This window comes from Peromyscus californicus, unplaced genomic scaffold, assembly GCF_007827085.1.
Source record: "Peromyscus californicus insignis strain IS unplaced genomic scaffold, ASM782708v3 Scaffold_16__1_contigs__length_79575227, whole genome shotgun sequence".
Classification (NCBI taxonomy): Eukaryota; Metazoa; Chordata; class Mammalia; order Rodentia; family Cricetidae; genus Peromyscus; species Peromyscus californicus.
This window is the reverse complement of record NW_026294458.1, coordinates 5,762,007-5,771,841: the sequence shown is the minus strand read 5'-3', so window position 1 is coordinate 5,771,841 and position 9,835 is coordinate 5,762,007. Positions and strand designations below refer to the sequence as shown.

Here is a 9,835-nt window from a genome sequence, read left to right as displayed (position 1 = left end):
CCCCTCAGCGTGAATCCACCTTAGCTTGTCCACCCCGACAGACGCACTGTCTGACCCAGACAGACTTCCACGGAACCCCACCAACCCCACCCCTCCGCTGCGCACGCACCACCCAGTGCGCACCGACCTAGTACAGCTAGCCACGCCCCGGCTCGAGCCGTGCGCGGGGGCGGGGCCGCCTCCTGGGTAGACGCATGCGCAGTCCTTCCCCTCCCTTCAGTCGCACCTTCGCGTTTCGACTACGAGTCCTTTTTGTCCCCTACAGCGTGCGGTGTCAGCTTCCCCGCGGAAGTCCCGGCTGCGAGGGAAGAAGATGGCAACCACTGCGGCGCTCCCTGGGGCTGCGGCCGGCCGAGGGAACAAACGTGGCGGCGGCGCGGGCGGCGGAGGAACCCAAGGTGCGGAGGAGGAGCCGCCGCCGCCCCTGCAGGCCGTTCTAGTGGCGGATAGCTTCAACCGCCGCTTCTTCCCCATCTCCAAGGACCAGCCTCGGGTGAGCGCCCGGCACGCGAGCAGCCCGCGGGCCTGGAGGGTGGCGGGGCTGCAGGAGGGTGCCACTGTGGCTAGTTAGTGCAGCGTGCTCTGGAAGTCACCCTACAGTTGGATTTGTCTGGTTGGAGGGAGGTGGAGGGATTGACTGTCCAAACAGGTGAGTGGCCTGCAAACATGCGTTCTCGCAGGGCTGGTCCACCCAGCCGTGGGAGAAACGGAGAGAGCTGTATGTTGGAGCAGTGCCTGACAGACGCCTTCCCCAAGGGGACTTGGTAGCGCAAGAGGGCCCTCCGCTGCTTTTAACCTTGCAAGAGAGAGATGGGTAGTTAAAGAAATAGCTTCGGGAAAGGTGATGGTAATACACCTGAAAGAGAAAGAGAAAGACTGGATCTCGGGCTGGTGCGGGCTTTTTTCCTCCCATCTGCTGAAAGGAGGACCGGATAGGTTACCGTCATCCTCAGAATTACCTAGACATAGGAAATTGGTCTTGGGGTTACAGACTGCTGGGTCACTCAGCAACCCATAGTTCACTCAAACACAAATATGCCTAAGAAAAATTTCTGAAGCTTAATGGCTGTTCATTTTTGACAAGTGTTTGAGTGGTTACCTATGACTCCTAGTGGTAATAGAAGGAAATTTTATATGGAGAAGGCCTTCGTGCTTAGAGTTCTGGAGCTATGATTTAGGGCCAACATTTATCCTTTGCCAGCTCTGGTCTACTATAAGATGTCTGTGTCTGATAACCATGCCTACTAAGCCCAAATCCCAGGACCTTAGACTGAACCTCAGAGCAGTCCATGAATAGCACAAGCAGGAACCTGTTTACTTTAGAATTAAGAGATAAAGCAAACTGTAGTGTCTAGAAACGCTCATAGAAGCATCGTTGCAGTGGGGTACCCAAAGTGTAATCGTCCATTGAAGACCTCAGACTTTTTCATATCCTGCCCCGTAGGTCCTCTTGCCTCTGGCCAATGTGGCGCTAATTGACTACACTCTGGAATTCCTGACTGCCACGGGTGTGCAGGAAACATTTGTCTTTTGCTGCTGGAAAGCTGCGCAGATCAAAGAACACTTGCTGTAAGGCTCCACATCTTCTCCTTTCCATGTTTCACATCTTTTCCCAGTTTATTTTCAGGATGGTTATGACAAAGTTAAGGCATGTGAGGAGGGAAAAAATTTCCATCTGTTCAGCTCTCACATTAGGTTTAGTGTCTGCCTCGCTTCTCCTGAGGCAGGCTGCTGAGCATCCTCTGCCCTGAGGTTCTGGTGACAGAAAGTCAAGGCTGACATGGTTTTCTGAGTCTCACACAGTTTGGTCCCGGGAGTTTTGCTTTTTATTTGATGGCTTCATTGTTACTAGAAGAGCATCTTTATCTTTCCACTGAGTTTCCAAATATTGTATGTTCTGACCCCAAGGACAAGAACAAGCTCTTAACCCTTCTCTCCCTGCTGTCCACAGGAATTTCTTTTTAAACTTAAAATCTTGAGAGAGTGAGTCTCAGAATTTATGAGTTTGAGAAATAAAGGCTAATATATTAGCAGGTTTTCCATGATATAATGTTTAAATTTGATATGGATTTCAGAACAAGAAAGATGACATGAAAAAATATATTCCTGGAATACTTTCATACCCTAGATTTCAGCCAGATTTTGAATTCAAACTCATATTTGAAGACAGAAGTCGAGGAACAGAAAGGAAATAGCCTAATTTCTCTTAACACATGAAACTAATGACGCTGGATGCTGAAACCACTCATTATAGTTTATAAGTCTCTTTGAAGCCAAGGACGCTGGCAGGAACCCAGAGAAGCCATAGAGAAGTGTGGATGCTAAAGGGAGGTTGAAAGTCAGGTCTGTGATCAGTTGCTTAATTTACCATTCCTCTCACTACCTTTCCTGTAGGAAATCCAAATGGTGCCATCCTACATCCCTCAACGTTGTTCGAATAATTACATCAGAGCTATACCGATCACTAGGAGATGTCCTCCGTGACGTGGATGCCAAGGCCTTGGTGCGCTCTGACTTTCTTCTGATATATGGAGATGTCGTCTCAAATATCAATATTACCAGAGCCCTAGAGGAACACAGGTCAGGGTGGGAAAAATGGCAGGGATAAGACTTAGGGACCAGCAGAGCTCTAAGACTACTCTGCCTCATGTTCTTTATAGGTTAAGACGGAAGCTAGAAAAAAATGTGTCTGTGATGACAATGATCTTCAAAGAGTCATCCCCCAGCCACCCAACACGCTGCCACGAGGACAACGTGGTGGTAGCTGTGGATAGTACCACGAACCGGATTCTGCATTTCCAGAAGACCCAAGGCCTCCGGCGATTTTCATTTCCCTTGGTAAGTGGGTATCTGGGGAACTCCAGGTGGGAGGAGCTGAGCTTCTAGAAGGGTAGGTTAAAGCCTCTGTGACCTCTCCCACAGAACCTGTTCCAGAGCAGCAGAGATGGAGTGGAGATTCGGTATGACTTACTGGACTGTCACATCAGCATCTGCTCTCCTCAGGTGAACTCTCCAGAACAGGGCTACATACCCAAAGAGTAGAGCTCCCAGGGGTCTGTTATCGCTCCAGGGATTATGTCTTCTCCCTCTTTCTCTTATCTGTTGTATAGTAAAGAGCTACTATTACCTCATTCCTGGTATATTGGAAACCAAGTCTATGTTTTGTTCCATAGTCAATTATTATGGGGTTGAAGGCTCTCTGGGACTTAATCTTTGTTTCCTGAGGAAGTGCTTAACTTTAGCACATGCTGTTTCCCCCCACAGGTAGCTCAACTCTTCACAGACAATTTTGACTACCAAACTCGAGATGATTTTGTGCGAGGTCTATTAGTGAATGAGGAGGTGAGAAATAGCTTCCAGAACCTCTAGGAGAAAAGATTTATCTTACTCTGGTAACCGTTGGTTCCCTTCGGTGTTTCATTAAGCCTTCAGAGGGAGGAACAGTCCACAAAGAAAACACGGGCCATCGTTGAGTGGCAAGGAGGTTTAGAACGGGGTTCTGCTTTGGGACTGTTTTCCTGTCTTCTGGACTGGGCGATCTCCCTTTCTCTTCCTTTAGATCCTAGGAAACCAGATCCACTTGCATGTGACAACTAGGGAGTATGGTGCCCGGGTCTCCAACCTACACATGTACTCAGCTATCTGTGCTGACGTCATCCGCCGATGGGTCTACCCTCTCACTCCAGAAGTAAACTTCACCGACAGCACCACACAGAGCTACACTCATTCCCGACACAACATCTACCGAGGGCCTCAAGTCAGCCTGGGCCACGGCAGCGTTCTGGAGGAAAACGTGCTCCTGGGAGCTGGCACTGTCATTGGCAGCAATTGCTCCATCACCAACAGTGTCCTTGGCCCTGACTGCCGCATTGGTGAGCGCAGGTGGGGAACCCAGCAGCATTCCCACAGACACAGGGGTGTGTCTCCAGAGGCTAGGGGGGTGCCAAGGGTTAGCCCTTACCAGTAGGAACTAGAGTGGCTCTCTATGAAAGGAGGAGAGAGAGTGGGGAGATGGCCCCAGGGTTGAGAGCACTTACTGCTCTTGCAGAGGACTCGGGTTTGGTTCCCAGTACTCATATGGTAGTTCACAACCATCCTTAACTCCAATTCAGAGGAATCCAGTGAACTCTTCTGACCTCCTCAGGCACCAAACATACATGTGGTGCACATACATACATGCACGCAAAACATTAAAAATTCAGTTAATAAATCTTGAGGGTGGGAGGAGAAAGAAAGAAGGAGAGTCCTTTGCTTGTTGGCACACTTTTGGTTTTTGAGACAGCTGGCCTTGAATTTACAGAGACCCACCTGCTTCCACCTCCCAAGTGCTGGGATTAAAGTCATGAGCCACCACCCCCAGTGTTGGGCCCACATTTACAATCCCAGCACCTGGGAGATGGAGACAGGAGGATTACAAGTGTGAGGCCAGCCTGGAGCTGTGTATTGAAACCTGTATTAAACAGCACAGGCAGGAGGGCAAGAAGAAGGAAGTTAGCTGGCCACAGTTGTGTATAATCCCATCTACTCAGGAGCATAACTTGAGTCAGGGCTTTGAGGCCAGCTTTGGCAACAACACAGTGAGACCCATCTCAAAAGCAGTTAACAAAAACAACAACACACAAAAAAAAAAAAACAGAAAAGGGCACACAGGAGAGAATAAGAATTTGACAGCTGATACGTGGTCTATGACTTTTTTGGGGGGTGGATATCAAGACAGGTTTTCTCTGTGTAGCCCTGGCTGTCCTGGAGCTCTGTCAACCAGGCCTACCTCTGCTTCCTGAGTGCTGGGATTAAAGGTGTGCCCCACTACCGCCCAGCCTAGTGTGACTCTTAAGATGACTGTTCACATTCTGGAATGTCCTCTGCTGTGTTCATATTTGGATCCAAGTGGAGAGTGAGCATGTACCTATGCTTAACCATTACAGTTTACAAAGGGCATGTGTGTTCTTTAGCCCTCAAAGAGATGGTCTTGCCCTGGTAACAACTAATGTGAGGGAGTGCTGGGTGTTCTGAGTGTGGACTTGAGGTGTTCTTTTTGCTCTCCTTTAATGGTGGTTTTCCTCTTGACAACTCACTTTGGTTGAAGAATATAAGACTAGTAGTTAGCCCTTTGAATCCAATAGTACAATTCAAATTCTGTAATTCACACATGACTGTTATAAGGTTTATTTATAGTTGATTCTGAGAAATCCTGAAGGTTCTCAGGGAAGCATATATAGAGTGTAAAATTATTGTAAGTGTAGTAGAGGATGGGCAGTCTGCTCTCAGGGCTGACCTGGGAAGGGTCTGGATGTTTGGAATGTTGGCAGGTGAATGCCAGAGTTAGGTGGGAGCTGGGGCTGGTGTCAATCAGCCTTGTCCTCCATGAAGGACTGTTTGGGAGGTGTACCCTGAGTGACCAGAAGTCCTCCTCATTCTGAGCCAGGTGATAATGTGGTCCTGGACCAGGCCTACCTGTGGCAGGGAGTCCGCGTGGCTGATGGATCACAGATACACCAGTCTCTGCTCTGTGACAAAGCTGAGGTCAAGGAGCGGGTCACACTGAAGCCACACTGTGTCCTCACTTCCCAGGTAAGGCCCATTCCAGGCTGGGCACAGTCCTGAATTGAGTAGTGATTGTGCCAAGTCGAGGGACCATATTCCCGTAAACATTTCTCTGACCTTCTGCTTAGCTTAGTATAAAGCCAGAACGAAACAGGAAGCATCATTCTGATGGTCAAATATAGTTCTCCTCAGTGCATTAAGTCTGTGCCACACTCCATCCTTTTTTCTCTCTCAGGTGGTTGTGGGCCCAGATATCAACCTGCCTGAGGGCTCGGTGATCTCTCTGCACCCTCCAGATGCAGAGGAAGATGAAGATGATGGCCAGTTCAGTGATGATTCTGGGGCTGACCAAGAAAAGGAGAAAGTGAGGCTGAAAGGTGTGAGGCTCAGCAGGTGTGGGGCATCTGTGCATCTCTCTGCCCCGTAGAAGAGCCTGTCTTGCCAGAGAAGTCGGTGCTGCTGCTAGGCCTTCTCAAAAGATCAATCAATGCCTTTTCCAGGTTACAATCCAGCAGAAGTAGGCTTTGAAGGGCAGGGATACCTCTGGAGAGCTGCAGATGTGAACACGAAGGAAGAGGAGGAACTACGGCAGAGTCTGTGGGGTAAGCTACACCTTAGACCTGCCTGCCTGCTACTTAATCTGAGTAGTTTTGAGAACTTTGAATGCCTCAGAATGTGATTATTATTGCGTCCTCAATTCATACTGACAGGACACATATTTTGGTCTGTCAGTGTTTAGGTCTGGTCTTTTTTTTTTTAACTTAGTGATGTATGTATGTGTGCGCGCATGCGTGAGAGTGTGTGTGTGTGTGTGTGTGTGTGTGTGAGAGAGAGAGAGAGAGAGAGAGAGAGAGAGAGAGAGAGAGAGAGAGAGAGTGAGAGAGAGTTTATGCATGCATGTGCCGTGTCAGGAGAGGTGAGAGGACCACTTCCTAGGCTAGCACGCTTGCTGTGTAGTGAGCGTGACCTTGAGCTTCCTGCTCCTCCATTTCCTCGGTACTGGTCTTACAGGCGTGCACAGTGCACCTGGTTTTGTGTGTTGCCAGGCTTCTGTACGTGGGAGCCAAGTACTCCACCACCTGAGCTTTTCTTGTTCTTAGGACTCACAATCAATGTGGAAGATGAAAGTGAAACTGAAAGTGAGCGAAGTGTGGATTCTGAGGACCTGGACAGCCGAGCAGGGTCCCCTCAATTGGATGACATCAAAGGTGTGAACAAAGTGGGAAGTTTACTCTTTGCTTGAATCACCTAGCCAGAGGCTCAAGTTTCTCCCATCCCGGCTTTGCTGTGAAAGCCCGAACTAGATGACTTAAAGCAGAGCAAGAATGAATTTCTTTCCTTTCAGTATTCCAGAATGAGGTCCTGGGAACACTGCAGCGAGGCAAAGAGGAGAATATTTCCTGTGACAATCTAGTCCTGGAGATCAACTCTCTCAAGTAAGAGCAACCCCTTCCTGTTTCTTCTCTGTGCTGCCCCAAGAACAGAGATGTTCTCTCCAAGCGTTTCTTCCCAGAGTAGGAGACTGGATAGGAGAAGGCCAGGAGTGTTTGAAGCAAGAACTTTGGCATCTAGCCTCAGAGTAGATTTCCTCTCCTCCAGCATGCTGTCAGAACCCTCCTGCACTTAGAGCTGAAAGACGGTGAACCCTGGAGTTACTTCTGCTGCAGCAAAAGGCCTGGAGAGAGCAACTTGGGGAAAGAGGGCTTTGTTTTGGCTCACAGTTTGAGGATACAGTTCGTGGTGGCGGGAGCTGGGAGCAGCTGGTCACATGGCATCTGCAGCGAAGCAGCGGAAGTGAACGCTGGTGCTCAGCCCAGAGAATAGGTCTTCCCACATGTCCAGAGATTTGTCTACTGGGATGATTCCAGGTCCTGTCAAGTGGACCGTCACTATTAACCATAACACATGTGAATCTCCCCACAGGTATGCCTACAACATTAGCCTAAAGGAGGTGATGCAGGTCCTCAGTCATGTGGTCCTGGAGTTCCCCCTGCAACAAATGGATTCCCTGCTTGACCCAAACCGCTACTGTGCCGTGCTGCTTCCTGTAAGCAAAGACTGAGGCCAGGTGCACGGGAGTGAGTGGAGGCAGCTAAGTGTCTTTGCAGTGCTTGTCTTAGAGGAGGTTGGGAGGCAGTGGGCTTGCTGTGGAGCATATGTTGCTTCTGGGTCCATTCTCCTTGCCTGTGGAAGGTGGTTGGTTTCTGGAGTGGCAGTAGCGGGTCCAGGTCTGGTAATATTTAATACTGAATGGTCTTTGAGATCCCAAGATTGAGAGCATTCCAGGTCCCCAAAAGGACATTCAGAAATAGTACTGGAAATCAGCTATTATGGAACATATCTGTAGTTTAACTCTTCCAGGAAGTTAAGGCAAAAGGATCACTGGAGCCTAGCCAGGATAACACAGCAAAATTCCATCTCAAGACCAAAGTCTAAAACAACATGAAGAATAGACCTGGTGTTACAGAGCCCACAATGATTTGACCCAGAACAAGATTAACCCCTGGCTGGGGATAGGTATTTTGAGACAGCATCTATCTGACCCACTTTTCCCTTCCCTGAGAAAGGTAATTCTTTCCAACCTCTCATTGGAACAGTTCTAAATGCCTCTTACATGATTCTGTAATGCCTACATCATCTCCCTCTTGTCCTTCCATGTCATCAATATTGATTGTCTTTGCTGTTCAGCTTCGGGAGCATGCTAAGGAATATACCACAGTTCATTTCCCCCTTCCCCTCCTTTTCCCATAGCTGCTCAAAGCCTGGAGCCCTGTTTTTAAGAACTACATAAAACGTGCAGCTGACCATTTGGAAGCACTGGCAGCCATTGAGGACTTCTTCTTGGAACACGAAACTCTTGTTACTTCCATGGCCAAGGTGAACACCATCTCACACTTCCGTACCCTCCATGTGCTTTGAAGCAGGCCTTCATGACCCCTGCAGAAACACAAAACTGAGGTTAACTTTTGCCTATCCTAAGTTTGTTCACCATACCATCTGTCCCTGGGATCTTGCTTACTGCTAGGGTAATGCAGCGCAGAGCCAGACTGGTGCTGGTGAGGCAGCCATTGGGGTTGGCCTGAGATTGCACTAGCCAACCATTCATCAGGAGGTCCACGGGTCGTGCCTGTCTCAGTACAGTTCACTCTTGTCTCTCCGCTTGGTGTCTGTTTGGTTTCCTCAAACTGGCCTTAAACTTGTGATGCAGTTGACTTTGGATTCCTGATCCTCCTGCCTCTACCTCCAACCCCCAAATGTTGGCATTACAAGTGGCACATACCACTCTGCCCGCTCTCTTGTCTATTTTGAAGAGGCTACTTGGTGCGTGGGAGGAAGCTGAGAGCCTGGAGGTGCTAAGATCTCCTCTCCGATGTTAGTCATTATTAGAATATCCTTGCTGGATCCAAGAACCCTGAGCTTCCCCTTTGCTGACTTCCTGTAGGTTCTGATGGCCTTTTACCAGCTGGAGATCTTGGCTGAGGAAACAATCTTGAGCTGGTTCAATCAAAGAGACATAACTGACAAAGGCCAGCAGTTGCGCAAGAATGGACAGGTAGGTTAGGCTGCCCTCCGCTCCCCGATGCCCTAGTCTTCCACCTCCACTCTCGGGACTTTGTGGTCGGAGCTGTTTATCCAACAACAAGAACAAGGGAATACATGTTTCTCCCCTCTGCTTCCTCACAGCTGCAGAGGTTTATCCAGTGGCTAAAAGAGGCAGAAGAGGAATCATCTGAGGATGACTGACACTGACTGCCGGTTCCCATGGTGTGGTATTGGTTGCCCTCCTAACAGATGAGGCAGGACAAGAAAGCTAGCTACAGAAGCATGAATGGCTGCTACAGACTGAGACTTAACACAAGTTGCAACTACAGTATTCTTCCTACTGCTGGCGACCGTGTGCTTCTCATCCCGACTGACGTTGGGATGCGGGAGGTTAGGAAAATTTAGACAGCCCCTGCAGTTGGAGGTAGGCCAGAGGAAGCCCTTTGTTCTCCAGCTTCCCTCGGGGACAGTAAAGAGCAGCTGGCCCTCTCTCTTGTTCGTATTTGTTAATATTAAAAAGAGGGGTGTATTGGGCTTCTCGCCAACTCTGTCTGATCAGCCAGGAGAGAAAGTGAGGCGATCTGACTCAGCTGCTTTTAGCCAACACCTGGAGGGAAGGAGAAGGCTTGTGGTAGCCACAAGGTGGTGCTATGCTACCTGATTAATTCCGTTCCCCTGGCGCATGGGAAGTGAATGGCTGAACTGCCTTCCCAAGCTCCATAGACCAGTCTGTGGTCGTGGAGTGGTG

General features: G+C 49.1%; 1 protein-coding gene across 1 annotated transcript; it reads left to right on the top strand.

Annotated features, from left to right (window-relative positions):
• The first annotated feature begins 254 nt into the window (after positions 1 to 254).
• Eif2b5 (eukaryotic translation initiation factor 2B subunit epsilon) lies at positions 255 to 9,621 on the top strand. Its single transcript, XM_052740174.1, has 16 exons — positions 255 to 493; positions 1,445 to 1,569; positions 2,395 to 2,580; positions 2,661 to 2,838; positions 2,923 to 3,003; positions 3,265 to 3,342; positions 3,560 to 3,872; positions 5,426 to 5,571; positions 5,780 to 5,921; positions 6,045 to 6,146; positions 6,645 to 6,752; positions 6,890 to 6,980; positions 7,468 to 7,591; positions 8,296 to 8,421; positions 8,987 to 9,097; positions 9,229 to 9,621. Exons 1-16 carry the CDS (start codon positions 314 to 316, stop codon positions 9,286 to 9,288), a joined length of 2,151 nt encoding a protein of 716 aa, XP_052596134.1. The 5' UTR covers positions 255 to 313; the 3' UTR covers positions 9,289 to 9,621.
• The last annotated feature ends 214 nt before the right edge of the window (positions 9,622 to 9,835 follow it).

Excerpts from the sequence above, each read along its gene's own strand:
- Eif2b5 (XM_052740174.1), top strand. The coding sequence starts at position 314 with ATGGCAACCACTGCGGCGCTCCCTGGGGCTGCGGCCGGCCGAGGGAAC. Across the intron at positions 5,572-5,779 it reads ACTGTGTCCTCACTTCCCAG|GTGGTTGTGGGCCCAGATAT; the intron begins GTAAGGCCCATT and ends TTTCTCTCTCAG. Across the intron at positions 6,147-6,644 it reads ACTACGGCAGAGTCTGTGGG|GACTCACAATCAATGTGGAA; the intron begins GTAAGCTACACC and ends TCTTGTTCTTAG.